The sequence below is a fragment of the Hyla sarda genome, chromosome 4, assembly GCF_029499605.1.
Source record: "Hyla sarda isolate aHylSar1 chromosome 4, aHylSar1.hap1, whole genome shotgun sequence".
Lineage (NCBI taxonomy): Eukaryota > Metazoa > Chordata > Amphibia > Anura > Hylidae > Hyla > Hyla sarda.
This window is the reverse complement of record NC_079192.1, coordinates 67596065-67614864: the sequence shown is the minus strand read 5'-3', so window position 1 is coordinate 67614864 and position 18800 is coordinate 67596065. Positions and strand designations below refer to the sequence as shown.

The window sequence follows — 18800 nt, the reverse complement described above, 5'->3', positions numbered from 1 at the left end:
CCGAGCTCCTGAGCACCAGCCCTGGACACATTGGGGAGATTTATCAAAACCTGTCCAGAGGAAAAGTTGCTGAGTTGCCCATGGCAACCAATCAGATCACTTCTTTCATTTTTTATCAAGGCCTTTGAAAAATGAAAGAAATGATCTGATTGGTTGCTATTAGCTACTCAGCAACTTTTCCTCTGGACAGGTTTTGATAAATCGCCCCCATTATGTGAATGTTCTATGAAGAATTCAAAAGGACACTAGGGGGCATCATAACATGTACTGAATGTAATAGCAATAGCTACACATGGGAGCATTTTTTTTCATGAATATGATTAAGAATGATGTTTTTCCTGCTCTAACATATAACTATAATATTTTAAGGTGTTTAGTAATCTTTAATGTAATGTGCAATCCTACGAGCACTAGCTGTTGAGAAAAGAATACAGTCTGTGTACAGCACTGCAGAATATATGTAATATATAAAAACAGATGCAAATCAAAAAATTTTGCAGTATCTTGTAATCAAGATTTTCTTTGTTAGGCGGCTATTTGCAGTATCTTCCATAATGTACTAAACTTGAGTAGCCGTATTAATCCACTGGACTAATACAGTTACTCAAATTTACTATATAAAAAAATATAACTATTCAGTGCGGTGGGACTGCTCCTGGACCTTAGTGGTAGATAATGCTTATGACACATACTTCTGCAGAAGATAAGGTATCTCTTAAAGAATAGGAATACAGATGAATATGTCAAGAAACTAATTTTAGCATAGACTGAAGAGGTGCCAGCCGGATCATTGGTACGCCTTAAACAAGGGTGTTTCAGAAGTCTAGCCAGAATGTGATAAGTGCATAGACAAAATTTTGGTTCTTTTATTCATGAGGAAGGGATGAATTATGGATGAAGCCTGGATGTGGTTGGGTGTTGCTGTGAGATGACAACATTCAAAATTCTGTATTTGTTAAAACTCCCTTTCCTCAAACCTAAATTTTAGCACCAATGAGAAGATCAAGCAGTCCCTCAGGAAATCGGTAGTCTTATATTCTAAGGTGCAGAGCCAGCCCTGTATCTTTAAAGGGGTACTCCGATGCTTAGACATCTCATCACCTATCCAAAGGATAGGGGATAAGATGCCTGATCATGGGAGTCCCGCCGCTGGGGACCCCCAGGATCTTGCACGCGACACCCCGTTTGTAATCAGTCCCCGGAGCGTGTTAGCCAAATGGCTTGCATTGAGGGGCGGAGCGTGACGTCACACGGGGGCGTGACGTCACACGCCGCCCACCCTGTAGTCACCGGTAATCAGTCCCGGAGCGAACATGCTCTGGGGACTGTTTAGAAACGGGGTGCCGCGTGCAAGATCATGGTTGTCCCCAGCAGCGAGACTCTCGCGATCAGGCATCTTATCCCCTTTGGATAGGGGATAAGATGTCTAAGCACCGGAGTACCCCTTTAACTAAACCATCAAGGTCCAGGCCTCGGGCAGCACTATATCAGGTGTTTGTTTGGTTTTTCCTTTTATTCCAACCTCAGACATGAGTGTAGGCAGTACTTCTCTTGGAAGGGGCAAGACATATAAAGGATTCGGAACAAGCTGAGTATCGTCCAATGAAGAGGCAGACACGTCCTCCATCAGCATCAGCTACCACTGTTTAATACTGATGGAGACTATCCTCACTGGATGATGCTGAGCTGGTGGTTATGCTTATCTTCTTACAAATCCTATGTGTAAAGTTGAGGTGGCTCCTACTATTAACTAAGTTATATGTGTTGAGGTCCTTGCCTGTTGTGCACGGTCCTGCCACAACCTCTATTCGCTGCAGTAAATTGATATATAAAATCCAAGCACATTCTCTCTTACTGCCCCCTTACACCCCCATACACGTCCTCCATCCCACACACCTCCACAACCACCCTCTGACTTTCATACCCCCCACCACGCTCAAGCAGTAGTCGCCACGGTAACTGTGTGATAATACACACCAGCAAGTTTGCAGCCTTGTAACTCGGCGGCCTTTGCAGTTTATATAATCTCCTTGTACAATGTTAACAAAACTGAAAGCGTCCTTGCAGTTCCCAGCATTCTTTGGATGCAGAAGGCTGATTCCACGCTTAGCCCACACACATCCGTATACATGCAATGCCTGGGACTCTGCAGCAAACGCTTTAATATAAGCTTATCTGCAATGCACAATGTACAGTAGCGCTGAGGAATGCAATGCAAACGATAAGGCTGTGTGCTCCAGTAATGTGGGGGAGGGGGTATATACACAACAGGGAGCCATGTAAGAGATCATCCTTCATTATCTGATAACAGATTAATTGCAGAACATATACCGTATTTTTCGCCGTATAAGACGCACTTTTTCTTACCCAAAACGGGGGGGGCGCGATTTAGTTGGTGCGTCCTATACGGCGAATACACACCTATCGGGTCGGTCCCAGTGGCCAACGGCCGGGACCCGCGGCTAATACAGGATATCACCGATCGCGGTGATGCCCTGTATTAACCCTTCAGACGCGGCGATCAAAGCTGACCGCCGCGTCTGAAGCGAAAGTGACAGTAACCCGGCTGCTCAGTCGGGCTGTTCGGGACCGCCGTGGTGAAATCGCGGCGTCCCAAACAGCTTACAGGACACTGGGAGGGACCTTACCTGCCTCCTCGGTGTCTGCTCCGTGTCGGAATCCCCTGCATGGCGGCGCTCTCCTTTGACGTCATCACGTCGTCGCGCATGCCGTCCCGTCATCCAATAGGAGCCGCGTGTGTAGCCGTGATGACGGCGACGGAGAGCGTGGATCCCAGGGAAGAAGACGTTCCGGAGCACCGGGGACGCGGTGACAGCGATGGAGCGACATCCTGGGCAGCGGTGGCGGGCCCGGAGCGGCGGGGACACGTGAGTATTACCTCCTATCCAGTGGTCTTCAACCTGTGGACCTCCAGATGTTGCCGTTGGCTGTCCGAGCATGCTGGGAGTTGTAGTTTTGCAACATCTGGAGGTCCACAGATTGAAGACCACTGCATAGGAGGTAATACTCACGTGTCCCCGCCGCTCCGGACCCGTCACCGCTGCCCTGGATGTCGCTCCATCGCTGTCGCCGTGTCCCCGTCGCCTTGGAACGTCTCTGCTGCCGGCCGGGTATCCTCGCTCTCCGTCGCCGCCATCACGTCGTTACGCACGCCGATGCACGTACGCGACGACGTGATGACGAGGAAGGAGAGCGCAGTCCATACAGGGGATCTCTGAACGGAGAAGACACCGAGGAGGCAGGTAAGGTCCCTCCCGGTGTCCTGTAAGCACTAACCCGGCTATTCAGTCGGGCTGTTCGGGACCGCCGCGGTGAAATCGCGGCGGTCCCGAACAGCCCGACTGAGCAGCCAGGTTAGTGTCACTTTCTCTTCAGACGCGGCGGTCTGTCCTGTATTAGCCGCGGGTCCCGGCCGTTGATGGCCGCAGGGACCGCCGCGATAGGGGTGTATTCGCCGTATAAGACGCACCAACTTTTTCCCCCCAGTTTTGGGGAAGAAAAAGTGCGTCTTATACGGCGAAAAACACGGTAATTTTGTCAAAATGGTCACATCCTTGAGGGCCACAAGCGAAGACCCTACCACTGCACTAAAATTAAAACCTGGTGCTGTATAAGGAAGCCATTAGATGGACAGTTCAGTGAGGAGCTTATATGATGTTAGTCAGTACATAGGTGATGTTTATTTTTGGGGGGAATATTTATCATTGTCTTTGGAAAGTGAGTTTTAAAGTACTCCCCTCACAGAATTTAATAAGGGGTGCAGTGAGCATTTACACCCCACTGGTGTTTGACAGATCTTTGGAACAGTGGCTGTGCAAATAAAAAATTAAATTTTTCCTTTTCACGGACCACTGTTGAAAAAATTAGGTGGGGTGTAAATGCTCACTGTACCCCTTATATTATGTGAGGGGGTGTAGTTTCCAAAATGGGGTCACATGTGGGGGGGTCCACTGTTCTGGCACCATGGGGGCATTGTAAACGCACATGGCCTTCAATTTCAGACACATTCTCTCTCCAAAAGCCTGATGGCGCTCCTTCTCTTCTGAGAATTGTATTTCGCCTGCAGAGCACTTTACGTCCACATATGAGATATTTCCATACTTAGAAGAAATGGGGTTACAAATTCTGGGGGCTTTTTTCCTATTACACCTTGTGAAAATGAAAAAATTGGGATAACACCAGCATTTTTGTGAAAAAATACAAATTTTTCATTTTCACGTCCAACTTTAACGAAAATTCTTCAAACACCTGTGGGGTGTTAAGGCTTACTATAAGCCTTGTTACTTTCCGTGAGGGGTGTAGTTTCCAAAATGGTGTGTTTTGTTTTTTTGCGTTTATGTCAGAACCGCCGTAACAATCAGGCACCCCTCTGCAAATCACCTCAAATGTACATAGTGCGCTCTCACTCCTGAGCCTTGTTGTGCGCCCGCAGAGCATTTTACATCCACATATGGGATATTTCGGTACTCAGGAGAAATTGCCTTACAAATTCTGGGGGTCTTTTTTTTCCTTTTATCTCTTGTGAAAATTAAAAGTATGGGGCAACACCAGCATGTTGGTGTAAAAAAAAAAAAAGAAATTTTTTTTTACAATATCATGCTGGAGTAGACTCCAACTTTACCTTTTCATAAGGGGTGAAAGGAGAAATAGCCACAAGTACAGAAATATCCCAAATGTGGCCCTAAACTATTTCCTTGAAATACGAGAGGGCTCCAAAGTAAGAGAGCGCCAAACGCATTTTAGGCCTAAATTAGGGATTTGCATGGGACGGACCCTGATGAAAGAATTAGACTTGCCTCCGATACCAAAATTACCCTACGGTAGTGTTTCCCAAACGGGGTGCCTCCAACTGTTTCAAAACTCCCAGCATGCCCGGGCAGTCAATGGCTGTCCGGCAATACTAGGAGTTGTTGTTTAGCAACAGCTGGAGGCTCCATTTTGGAAACACTGTCGTACAAGACATTCATTTTTATAAGGGGGGAGGGGGGGGGTAACTGTGTAGGGGTATATGTATATATAGTGTTTTACCCTTTATTTTGTGTATGTGTAGTGTAGTGTTTTTAGGGTAAATTCACATGGGCGGGGGTTTACAGCGAGTTTCCCGCTGGGAGTTTGAGCTGCAGTGGAAAATTTGCCACAGTTCAAACTTGCAGCGAGAAAACTCACTATAAACCCTCGCCCGTGTGAATGTACCTCCAGCTGTCGCAAAACTACAACTCCCGGCATACCCTTTGGCTGCCTGTGCATGCCGGAGGTTGTAGTTATGCAATAGCTGGAGGAACATTGGCTGCAAAACATTGACAGTTTGTTACTTAACTCAGTGTTTCGCAACCAGTGTACCTCCAGCTGTTGCAGAACTACAACTCCCAGCATGTACGGTTTTTCAATGCATGCTGGGAGTTGTAGTTTGCTACAGCTGGAGCACACTGGTTGCGAAACACTGAGTTAGGTAACAGACAATGTTTCCCAACTCGCAGCATGACCAGACAGATGAAGGGCATGTTGGGAGTTGTAGTTATGCAACAACTGGAGGAGAACAATTTGGAGACCACTTTATTGTGGTGACCAAACTGTAGCCCTCCGGATGTTGTAAAACTTCAACTTCAAGCATGCCCAGACTGCCCAGGTATGCTGGGAGTTGTAGTTCGGCAACATCTAAAGGGCCATATGTTGCAGATCTACAACTCCCAGCATGCCTGGACAGTCTCGGAATGCTTTGAATTGTAGTTTTGCAACATCTGGAGGACTACAGTTTTGACACCACTGTATAGTAGTCTCCAAACTGTAGCCCTCTAGATGTTGCAAAATCACAGCTCCCAGCATGCCGAGACTGTCCAGGCATGCTGGGAGTTGTAGTTCTGCAACATCTGAAGGGCCACGTTAAAGAACTACATGCCTGGACTGTCTGGGCATGCTGAGAGTTGTAGTTTTCCAACATCTAGAAGGGTACGGATTGGAGACCACTGCACACTGAATCGCCGCAAATCACCGATCTGAATTCACCCCCCCAGGCATTTGCACGGGATCCCGCTCCGGTATGCCCTGAGTCCTTAGCTACCAGGGTGTCAGGGCATACCTAGGTCCCTAAGTGGTTAAGGTAAGGAGGAAAATACGAAAGTGGAAAAATGCTCAGTCCTTAAGGGGTTAAGCTTATTTCATAAATTGTATTTATAATTGCACAGAATAAAAATGTAAGAACGTACCCTTAGGGTCTATTCACACGTACAGGATCATGCGCAGATTTGATGTGAAGGATTTCAAGCTGTGTTCAGTCATTCAGTTTACATTGAAATCTGCAGAAGAAAATCCTGCGCATCAAATCTGTGCAAAATACTGTACGTTTGAATAGACCATTAATGAGATAATTGAAAAAGAACACAGATCCAAATTAGAGAACACTTTCAGATACCTGCAAGTAATTGGTGTTAATTTGGCAACTGGTGCTAATTTCCTTATCCTTACTTATTCATTGTCCTGTGAGCAGTGTGATGTCCTGTGAGAGACTAGTGATGTCCTGTGAGAGACTAGTGATGTCCTGTGTGAGACTAGTGATGTCCTGTGAGAGACTAGTGATGTCCTGTGAGAGACTAGTGATGTCCTGTGAGAGACTAGTGATGTCCTGTGAGCAGTGTGAGAGACTAGTGATGTCCTGTGAGAGACTAGTGATGTCCTGTGAGAGACTAGTGATGTCCTGTGAGAGACTAGTGATGTCCTGTGAGACTAGTGATGTCCTGTGAGACTAGTGATGTCCTGTGTAAGACTAGTGATGTCCTGTGTAAGACTAGTGATGTCTTGTAAGAGGCTGTTGATGTTCTGTGAGAGACTAGTGATGTCCTGTGAGCAGTGTGAGAGACTAGTGATGTCCTGTGAGCAGTGTGAGAGGCTAGTGATGTCCTGTGAGAGACTAGTGATGTCCTGTGAGAGACTAGTGATGTCCTGTGAGAGACTAGTGATGTCCTGTGAGAGACTAGTGATGTCCTGTGAGAGACTAGTGATGTCCTGTGAGAGACTAGTGATGTCCTGTGAGAGACTAGTGATGTTCTGTGAGAGACTAGTAATGTCCTGTGAGCAGTGTGAGAGACTAGTGACGTCCTGTGAGGGACTAGTGATGTCCTGTGAGAGACTAGTGATGTCCTATGAGAGACTAGTGATGTCCTGTGAGCAGTGTGAGAGACTAGTGATGTCCTGTGAGAGACTAGTGATGTCCTGTGAGCCGTGTGAGAGACTAGTGATGTCCTGTGAGAGACTAGTGATGTCCTGTGAGAGACTAGTGATGTCCTGTGAGAGACTAGTGATGTCCTGTGTGAGACTAGTGATGTCCTGTGAGAGACTAGTGATGTCCTGTGAGAGACTAGTGATGTCCTGTGTGAGACTAGTGATGTCCTGTGAGAGACTAGTGATGTCCTGTGAGAGACTAGTGATGTCCTGTGAGAGACTAGTGATGTCCTGTGTGAGACTAGTGATGTCCTGTGAAAGACTAGTGATGTCCTGTGAGAGACTAGTGATGTCCTGTGAGAGACTAGTGATGTCCTGTGAGAGACTAGTGATGTCCTGTGAGACTAGTGATGTCCTGTGAGACTAGTGATGTCCTGTGAGACTAGTGATGTCCTGTGTAAGACTAGTGATGTCCTGTGTGAGACTAGTGATGTCTTGTAAGAGGCTGTTGATGTTCTGTGAGAGACTAGTGATGTCCTGTGAGCAGTGTGAGAGACTAGCGATGTCCTGTGAGCAGTGTGAGAGGCTAGTGATGTCCTGTGAGAGACAAGTGATGTCCTGTGAGAGACTAGTGATGTCCTGTGAGAGACTAGTGATGTCCTGTGAGAGACAAGTGATGTCCTGTGAGAGACTAATGATGTTCTGTGAGAGACTAGTAATGTCCTGTGAGCAGTGTGAGAGACTAGTGACGTCCTGTGAGGGACTAGTGATGTCCTGTGAGCAGTGTGAGAGGCTAGTGATGTCCTGTGGGAGACTAGTGATGTCCTGTGAGAGACTAGTGATGTCCTGTGAGAGACTAGTGATGTCCTGTGAGAGACTAGTGATGTCCTGTGAGCAGTGTGAGAGACTAGTGATGTCCTGTGAGAGACTAGTGATGTCCTGTGAGAGACTAGTGATGTCCTGTGAGAGGCTAGTGATGTCCTGTGAGCAGTGTGAGAGACTAGTGATGTCCTGTGAGAGACTAGTGATGTCCTGTGAGCAGTGTGAGAGACTAGTGATGTCCTGTGAGACTAGTGATGTTCTGTAAGACTAGTGATGTCCTGTGAGCAGTGTGAGAGACTAGTGATGTCCTGTGAGAGGCTAGTGATGTCCTGTGAGCAGTGTGAGAGACTAGTGACGTCCTGTGAGGAACTAGTGATGTCCTGTGAGCAGTGTGAGAGACTAGTGATGTCCTGTGAGAGGCTAGTGATGTCCTGTGGGAGACTAGTGATGTCCTGTGAGAGACTAGTGATGTCCTGTGAGAGACTAGTGATGTCCTGTGAGAAGTGTGAGAGACTAGTGATGTCCTGTGAGAGGCTAGTGATGTCCTGTGGGAGACTAGTGATGTCCTGTGAGAGACTAGTGATGTCCTGTGAGAGACTAGTGATGTCCTGTGAGAGGCTAGTGATGTCCTGTGAGAAGTGTGAGAGACTAGTGAGGTCCTGTGAGAGACTAGTGATGTCTTGTGAGAGACTAGTGATATCCTGTGAGAGACTAGTGATGTCCTGTGAGAGACTAGTGATGTCCTGTGTGCAGTGTGAGAGACTAGTGATGTCCTGTGAGCAGTGTGAGAGACTAGTGATGTCCTGTGAGAGACTAGTGATGTCCTGTGAGCAGTGTGAGAGACTAGTGATGTCCTGTGAGAGACAAGTGATGTCCTGTGAGCCGTGTGAGAGACTAGTGATGTCCTGTGAGAGACTAGTGATGTCTTGTGAGAGACTAGTGATATCCTGTGAGAGACTAGTGATGTCCTGTGAGAGACTAGTGATGTCCTGTGAGCAGTGTGAGAGACTAGTGATGTCCTGTGGGAGACTAGTGATGTCCTGTGGGAGACTAGTGATGTCCTGTGTGCAGTGTGAGAGACTAGTGATGTCCTGTGGGAGACTAGTGATGTCCTGTGAGCAGTGTGAGAGACTAGTGATGTCCTGTGAGAGACTAGTGATGTCCTGTGAGAGACTAGTGATGTCCTGTGAGAGACTAGTGATGTCCTGTGAGAGACTAGTGATGTCCTGTGAGAGACTAGTGATGTCCTGTGAGAGACTAGTGATGTCCTGTGAGCAGTGTGAGAGACTAGTGATGTCCTGTGAGAGACTAGTGATGTCCTGTGAGAGACTAGTGATGTCCTGTGAGAGACTAGTGATGTCCTGTGAGAGACTAGTGATGTCCTGTGAGCAGTGTGAGAGACTAGTGATGTCCTGTGGGAGACTAGTGATGTCCTGTGTGCAGTGTGAGAGACTAGTGATGTCCTGTGAGAGACTAGTGATGTCCTGTGAGCAGTGTGAGAGACTAGTGATGTCCTGTGAGAGACTAGTGATGTCCTGTGAGCAGTGTGAGAGACTAGTGATGTCCTGTGAGAGACTAGTGATGTCCTGTGAGAGACTAGTGATGTCCTGTGAGCAGTGTGAGAGACTAGTGATGTCCTGTGAGAGACTAGTGATGTCCTGTGAGAGACTAGTGATGTCCTGTGAGCAGTGTGGGAGACTAGTGATGTCCTGTGAGAGACTAGTGATGTCCTGTGAGAGACTAGTGATGTCCTGTGAGAGACTAGTGATGTCCTGTGAGAGACTAGTGATGTCCTGTGAGAGACTAGTGATGTCCTGTGAGAGACTAGTGATGTTCTGTGAGAGATTAGTGATGTCCTGTGAGCAGTGTGAGAGACTAGTGATGTCCTGTGAGAGACTAGTGATGTCCTGTGAGAGACTAGTGATGTTCTGTAAGACTAGTGATGTCCTGTGAGCAGTGTGAGAGAATAGTGAGGTCCTGTGAGAGACTAGTGATGTCTTGTGAGAGACTAGTGATATCCTGTGAGAGACTAGTGATGTCCTGTGAGAGACTAGTGATGTCCTGTGTGCAGTGTGAGAGACTAGTGATGTCCTGTGAGCATTGTGAGAGACTAGTGATGTCCTGTGAGAGACTAGTGATGTCCTGTGAGCAGTGTGAGAGACTAGTGATGTCCTGTGAGAGACTAGTGATGTCCTGTGAGCCGTGTGAGAGACTAGTGATGTCCTGTGAGAGACTAGTGATGTCCTGTGAAAGACTAGTGATGTCCTGTGAGAGACTAGTGATGTCCTGTGAGCAGTGTGAGAGACTAGTGATGTCCTGTGAGAGACTAGTGATGTCCTGTGAGCAGTGTGAGAGACTAGTGATGTCCTGTGAGAGACTAGTGATGTCCTGTGAGCAGTGTGAGACTAGTGATGTCCTGTGAGCAGTGTGAGAGACTAGTGATGTCCTGTGAGCAGTGTGAGAGACTAGTGATGTCCTGTGAGCAGTGAGACACTAGTGATGTCCTGTGAGAGACTAGTGATGTTCTGTGAGAGACTAGTGATGTTCTGTGAGAGACTAGTGATGTCCTGTGAGAGACTAGTGATGTCCTGTGAGAGACTAGTGATGTCCTGTGAGAGACTAGTGATGTCCTGTGAGAGACTAGTGATGTCCTGTGAGAGACTAGTGATGTCCTGTGAGCAGTGTGAGATACTAGTGATGTTCTGTGGTGAGAGACTAGTGATGTTCTGTGGTGAGAGACTAGTGATGTCCTGTGAGCAGTGTGAGAGACTAGTGATGTCCTGTGAGAGACTAGTGATGTCCTGTGAGAGACTAGTGATGTCCTGTGAGAGACTAGTGATGTCCTGTGAGAGACTAGTGATGTCCTGTGAGAGACTAGTGATGTCCTGTGAGAGACTAGTGATGTCCTGTGAGAGACTAGTGATGTCCTGTGAGAGACTAGTGATGTCCTGTGAGAGACTAGTGATGTCCTGTGAGAGACTAGTGATGTCCTGTGAGAGACTAGTGATGTCCTGAGAGCAGTGTGAGACTAGTGATGTCCTGAGAGCAGTGTGAGACTAGTGATGTCCTGTGAGCAGTGTGAGAAACTAGTGATGTCCTGTGAGCAGTGTGAGAGACTAGTGATGTCCTGTGAGAGACTAGTGATGTCCTGTGAGAGACTAGTGATGTCCTATGAGAGACTAGTGATGTCCTGTGAGCAGTGTGAGAGACTAGTGATGTCCTGTGAGAGACTAGTGATGTCCTGTGAGCCGTGTGAGAGACTAGTGATGTCCTGTGAGAGACTAGTGATGTCCTGTGAGAGACTAGTGATGTCCTGTGAGAGACTAGTGATGTCCTGTGAGAGACTAGTGATGTCCTGAGAGCAGTGTGAGACTAGTGATGTCCTGAGAGCAGTGTGAGACTAGTGATGTCCTGTGAGCAGTGTGAGAGACTAGTGATGTCCTGTGAGCAGTGTGAGAGACTAGTGATGTCCTGTGAGAGACTAGTGATGTCCTGTGAGAGACTAGTGATGTCCTATGAGAGACTAGTGATGTCCTGTGAGCAGTGTGAGAGACTAGTGATGTCCTGTGAGCAGTGTGAGAGACTAGTGATGTCCTGTGAGAGACTAGTGATGTCCTGTGAGAGACTAGTGATGTCCTATGAGAGACTAGTGATGTCCTGTGAGCAGTGTGAGAGACTAGTGATGTCCTGTGAGCAGTGTGAGAGACTAGTGATGTCCTTTGAGAGACTAGTGATGTCCTGTGAGCAGTGTGAGAGACTAGTGATGTCCTGTGAGCAGTGTGAGAGACTAGTGATGTCCTTTGAGAGACTAGTGATGTCCTGTGAGCAGTGTGAGAGACTAGTGATGTCCTTTGAGAGACTAGTGATGTCCTGTGAGCAGTGTGAGAGACTAGTGATGTCCTGTGTGGGGGGGGGGGGGGGCGCAGATGTGCTGAAGTCATTCAAAGCAAAGTCTTGTACACTTATTGGTAACGGTTGAAACCTTCAGAAAATTTTGTAAGAATCTTTCTCTGTGCTATAGCCATTGCTGTTCTCTAAATATGATCATCACGTTTTTAAAACACTGTTCTAATGGCATGGTGTACCCCTTACAAAAAAATCCTTCTAATGATGATAAATGTAGGATTACATTATTTTTGAAAAAAACATAAATTGCAATGGCACCTGACACAGCAGCCACTAAAACATACCAGAGACATAATAACATGGGCATTGGTTAGTACCAAAATACTACCTTGAACTAGTTCATACGCTGTATAATATAGGCTATAATGGATGCAAATTTATGATGTGCTTAGTTATTTTTTTACATTATTATATTATTATTATACAAAATATATTGATTATTGTATGAATTACTGATTGGCCAGTAGGTTGCATGAACTGTGCAGACTGTGAGCTGGGTTATCAAATGCATGAGAAATATATATTGTTGGAGTCTATTCACATGTACAGTATCCCACGCATCAAATCCTGCACAAGATACTATATGTGTGAATACACCCTTAGGGTCTATTCACACGTACAGTATTCTGCACAGATTTGATGCGCAGGATTTTCTGCTGAAGATTTCAATGTAAACCCAATGATTGAACACAGCTTCAAATCCTGCGCATCAAATCTACACAGAATACTGTACGTGTGAATAGACCCTTGATACATTTTTTATGTTATTTTGTATCATAATCTTGTTATGTCTTCCAGTATCAGTGCCTGACATTTTTGTTGGCGAAAGTACATTTATACTGGGCCGAAAGTCACACATTGCGGCAGCTTCAAGTTGAGGAAACCGTGCCTACATGTGATAGTGGCTGCACCACAGAAAATCATTACAGGCTGGTGAGGTTTCCTCTGCATGCGGCTGCTGCAACGTGTGACCCTTAGAGTGGTCATTCATTGTTTCTTTCTTCTGTAACAGATTATTATTTATTTTATAGCACCATTAACTTCCAAAGTGCTGTACGTAAAATATAAAAGGCATGTAAATATATATGTAAAAAAAGAAAATGGCAGCAGCACACTTGGTCAACAAAATGGAGGCTCTTAGCGCACTTTTTGATCAAAACGTGTCCCCCCCCATCCACCACGCAGAGGTGGCCTCTTATCGGATGGGTCCCTAAACACTCACCTACCTCAGGCTGGGTGACATGTTGGATCCACTAACGATCCAAACCACCTCCTGTGAAAATAGGGGAGGGGATGCACGGCTACAGAGGGAGCCACTCCCCCCAAATTTGCACAGCAAAGAAAAAAAAAAACTGAAAATGTAGCCAGCACCTAAACCCAATACACAGGTGCACGCTGCTGTGGCAAGTACAAAACATGTAAAAAAAGAAAATGGCAGCAGCACACTTGGTCAACAAAATGGAGGCTCTTAGCGCACTTTTTGATCAAAACGTGTCCCCCCCATCCACCACGCAGAGGTGGCCTCTTATCGGATGGGTCCCTAAACACTCACCTACCTCAGGCTGGGTGACATGTTGGATCCACTAACGATCCAAACCACCTCCTGTGAAAATAGGGGAGGGGAGGGGATGCACGGCTACAGAGGGAGCCACTCCCCCCAAATTTGCACAGCAAAGAAAGAAAAAAAATGAAAATGTAGCCAGCACCTAAACCCAATACACGGGTGTAAATATATATAACATGACCAAGAGATAAATACAACTAATGCTAGGTTCAGATTGCATTTTGATTGGCTGTCACGGGTATCTGTTGTGGCATTCTGCAGAAAATACTGTGGTGGAGAGCAGCGGATGCCATTTATTTCAATGGCCCAAAGAGTTTGCATTTGGAATAGTGTTCTCAACAGGTTGTCGACAGATGCCTGTGATGGAGGAACAAAACGCATTAAAAACTTAGCCAAATAACCTTACATAAGCTTCTCATGAAAACAACCCTTGTTAATATGTTGTTACAAGGATGTCATGGGGGTATGGGCTCAGGGTCTCCTTCTCAGGACTCCCCTCCATGAGTAAGACCAGGGAGCTAATCTGTACAAATGGCTCCTGTCGGGACAGGTTCTATCTGTCCTTGTATAACATAAACCATTCATCTGGAGGGTGACCATGTATTACTACTAATTTTTTATAGTGGCCTCTGCAGGGAAACGACTGGCTCGCCATGACTTTCCCTGGCGGAATCAGCCATGTGCCAAACAGCTGATCGCCCCCTAAAACCACTTTTTTAAGGGGGCTTACTATGATGAGACAAAACTTTAAAGACCAGCACCCAACTTTTTTTTATTTTCTTCTGTCCCTGCCTATTGCCCATCTATCCCCAACCCCCTCCCTGCCTTTAATTTTTTTTTTCTTACTATATTAAAAATGTATTTTTGTCTGCCTGGTAGTGTGCTCACTACCAGGCAGACTTCCCCAGCAGGTGTGATGTCACTGATGCCTGCTGGGGGGGTCCGACTTCCGCCCTTAGTTCATCTATGCACTTTGGTATGTATGTCTACTTTGGAGGGGAGCGGGTTGCGCGGCGGGGTTCGGGTAGCGGGGTCAGGAGGGGGGGGGGGTGCATGGAAAGATATTGTTTTCAACACAGGGTGCCTCCAGCTGTTTCACCACTACAACTCCCAGCTTGCCCTGACATTTATTGGCTGTCAGGGCATGCTGGGAGTTGCAGTGGTGAAACAACTGGAGGCACCCTGTGTTGAAAACAATATCTTTCCATGCACCCCCCCCCCCCCGCCGACCCCGCTACCCGAACCCCGCCACGCAACCCGCTCCCCCCCCAAAGAAGACATACATACCAAAGTGCAGGACAGTCCGGCAGCAACTTGAATTCAGACTGATGCCCGGCCGGCATCGGTCTGAATTCAAGCGTGACTTCATGCCAGGCTGCAGCCGGCCACTAGGAGGGAGACCCCTAGTGGCCGGTTTTCAAATGTAAAATACAATATTTTAATAAAAGAAATAATAATTAATATATATTAGCGATATGTTGTAGTACATAAGTACTACAACATATAAAAGAAAAAAAAAGGTTGGTGACAGTGCCCATTTAAGAGAAGAAGAGAGGAACCTGCCCAATAGGGCTCACAATCCATAAAGTAAAGAAGACTGTAGGGGAGGGTAGAAGCTGCAAATACAAATACTGTGTTCAGACTGACTACAAAGCCCAGCACACTTTTTTTACAACACATTTATAGATGGTGCAGTCTCTCCATAAATAGGGCGTTCAGCCCTCATTCATGACTTTATATATATATATGCTTTAAAACTGTTTTTTTTCCAGGATATGGGCTTCAGGCCTACAAACTAGAGTAGATAAAGAGTTAAAGCCTCAACCACTGCTACCATAAAGAGTGAAAGTGTCACCCATAGCAACCAACAGAGTGAGTGTCACCCGTAGCAACCAATAAAGAGTGAAAGTGTCACCCGTAGCAACCAATAAAGAGTGAAAGTGTCACCTGTAGCAATCAATGAAAAGTGAAAGTGTCTCCCGTAGCAACCAACAAAGTGAAAGTGTCACCTGTAGCAACCAACAGAGTGAAAGTGTCACCTGTAGCAACCAATAGAGTGAAAGTGTCACCTGTAGCAATCAATGAAAAGTGTCACCCATAGTAACCAACAGAGTGAAAGTGTCACCCATAACAACCAATAAAGAGTGAAAGTGTCACCCATAGCAACCAACAGAGTGAGTGTCACCCGTAGCAACCAATAAAGAGTGAAAGTGTCACCTGTAGCAATCAATGAAAAGTGAAAGTGTCTCCCGTAGCAACCAACAGAGTGAAAGTGTCACCTGTAGCAACCAATAGAGTGAAAGTGTCACCTGTAGCAATCAATGAAAATTGAAAGTGTCACCTGTAGCAATCAATGAAGTGTCACCCATAGCAACCAACAGAGTGAAAGTGTCACCCATAACAACCAATAAAGAGTGAAAGTGTCACCCATAGTAATCAACAGAGTGAAAGTGTCACCCATAGCAACCAAAAAGTGAAAGTGTTATCGAGAGCAACCAATAAAGAGCAGAAGCATCATTCATAGCAACTAATAAGGTTAATGTGTCACCCATAATAATCAAGAGTGAAAGCATCATCTATAGCAGTGGTCTCCAACCTGCGGACCTCCAGATGTTGCAAAACTACAACTCGGCATGCTGGGAGTTGTAGTTTTGCAACATCTGGAGGTCCGCAGGTTGGAGACCATTGATCTATAGCTTGAAATGAAGGAAAGGGTCACCCATAGCAACCAAGCTGTAAAGAATTAAAGCATCATCCATAGCAACTAACAAAGAATGAAGTCATCACCCATAGCGACCAATATAGAGTGAAAAAGTCACCCATAACAAATAATGAATGAAGTCATCACCCATAGCAACCAATATAAACTAAAAAGGTCACCCATAGCAAAAAATAATGAATGAAGTCATCAACCATAGCGACCAATATAGAGTGAAATAGTCCCCCATAGCAACAAATAATGAATGAAAGCATCACTCATAGAAACCAATAGTAAAAGCATCACCTATATCAGTTAATATGGTGAAAGTGTTACCCAAAGAAACCAAACGTGGAAGCCTCACCACACAGCTGCTAATAGTGAAAGCATTGCCTAGAGCAACCAATAGAATGAAGGGGTAAACCCATAGAAACAAATACGGTGTAAAAGTGTCGCCCATTGCAACTAGGAAAGGGTTAAGGACTAGTTGTCATAGCACATAGTAGAGTACAAATGTCACCCATAGCAACCAATCAAATTGCAGCTCTTATTATTCCAGTGGAGGTTACCACAATGTAAACCGTAATTTGATTGGTTGTGACTCTAGGCGGCGCTACTGTCTATTACATACCATGACTATCAGTGAACATACCCTCACCGCCTCCAAACATTGCGAAGATGTCATGCCCTTAGCCAAGATGGCGCCGGCGGCTTCCGCTCGGGCCCCGCACCAGTCGTAGCTGCGCAGGACGCACACGCAGGAAGAGGAGGAGAAGGTTGGGTTGAGGCAGAGAGAACGAGAGGGAAGAAGAGGGGCGAGCAGAGCGGAGGAGCTGCCGAGAGCGGGGTGACTGTACGGCGGGCAGCCCGCGGGAAGCAGGAGGAGGCGGAGGGGGGAGTCCCGGGCTAAGGGACGGACGGAAGCCGAGAGGAGACAGCTGCAGGCGGCTTCTGTGAGCGCCAAGGAGGAGAAGAAGATGGCGGACGGGGACAGCGGGAGCGAACGAGGGGGCAGCAGTAGTGGCGGTGGAGGAGGAGGCCCCGGCGGCTTCCAGCAGCACTTGTCTCGGGAGCAGGAGACACAGGAGCTGGCCTCGAAGCGCCTGGACATCCAGAACAAGCGCTTCTACCTGGACGTCAAGCAGAACGCCAAGGGCCGCTTCATTAAGATTGCCGAGGTGGGCGCCGGGGGCTCCAAGAGCCGCCTCACCCTGTCCATGGCCGTGGCCGCAGAGTTCCGCGACTACCTGGGCGACTTCATCGAGCACTACGCCCAGCTGGGCCCCAGCAGCCCTGAGCAGATTGCGCAGTCCTCCGGGGATGACGGCTCCGGGGCCGGGGGGCCGCGCAGGGCCCTGAAGAGCGAATTCCTGGTGCGGGAGAACCGCAAGTATTACCTGGACCTGAAGGAGAACCAGCGCGGCCGCTTCCTGCGCATCCGCCAGACCATCAACCGCGGCCCGGGCTTCAGCGGGGGAACCGGCGGAGGTGCCGGCCTGCAGAGCGGACAGACCATCGCGCTCCCCGCGCAGGGGCTCATCGAGTTCCGCGACGCCCTGGCCAAGCTGATCGATGACTACGGCGGGGAGGACGACGAGCTGGGCGTGGGGCTGGGCCCCGGTGGTGGTGGCGGAGGAGGAGGCGGGGCAGCCGGTGGCGGAGGAGGCCTGTACGGGGAGCTGCCCGAGGGCACGTCCATCACCGTGGACTCCAAGCGCTTCTTCTTCGACGTGGGCTGCAACAAGTACGGCGTTTTCCTGCGGGTGAGCGAGGTGAAGCCCAGCTACCGCAACTCCATCACCGTGCCCCTCAAGGCCTGGGGCAAGTTCGGAGGAGCCTTCTGCCGCTATGCCGACGAGATGAAGGAGATCCAGGAGCGGCAGCGGGACAAGCTCTACGACCGCCGGGGGCCCGGGGAGAGAGGAGGCGGCCTGGGCTCCGGGGGAGGCGGGGAAGACTCCGAGACAGAAGACGTGGACGACGACTGAGCCCCGGGAGAAAGGGGAGAGCCGGGGGGAGGAGGGGAAGGCCCGGGATAGGACCACCTGCCTGCACGGTATAGAGTAGTGTTCACATCTGTGCTGCTGCAAAACTACAACTCCCAGCATGCCCGGACAGCCTTCGGCTGTCCGGGCATGCTGGGAGTTGTAGTTTTGCAACAGTTGGGGGGGAGGACTACACATCCCAGAGCTTCAACACCCCCCCCACTACAATGGAAACCTGTAGGACTACAAATGCCAGAAGCCCTTCAAGCCCTAATGTATCTATATTTTGGTCTGGTGGTGGGACTACAAATCCCAGCATGCTAAAATTAAGCAATTTAAATATATATATATATAAAAAAAAACTCCCTAGCAAGACTCAGCATGCACCCTGATGATAGATTCCGGCATGCTTCTAAAGAACAACAAGCCCTCGTATATGTATATCAGGACTTGGTGTGGGACTACACATCCCAGCATGCTGTGAAGTTCTAATGCGCTAAACATCCCCCCCCAGAGGCCCAGCGTGCAACTGCGCTAACTGGGACTTGCAGGACTAGAAATTGAAGAATACCGTAAGACTCAGTGTGCACCCTGGCTCTTGCAATAGGGACTACACATCCTAGCATGCTTCTCTAGAACAACAAGCCTC

General features: G+C 47.7%; 1 protein-coding gene across 1 annotated transcript; it reads left to right on the top strand.

Annotated features, from left to right (window-relative positions):
- Positions 1-16873: 16873 nt before the first annotated feature.
- PURB (purine rich element binding protein B) lies at positions 16874-18497 on the top strand. The gene has a single exon (XM_056571334.1). It carries the CDS (start codon positions 17144-17146, stop codon positions 18152-18154), a length of 1011 nt encoding a protein of 336 aa, XP_056427309.1. The 5' UTR covers positions 16874-17143; the 3' UTR covers positions 18155-18497.
- Positions 18498-18800: the final 303 nt, after the last annotated feature.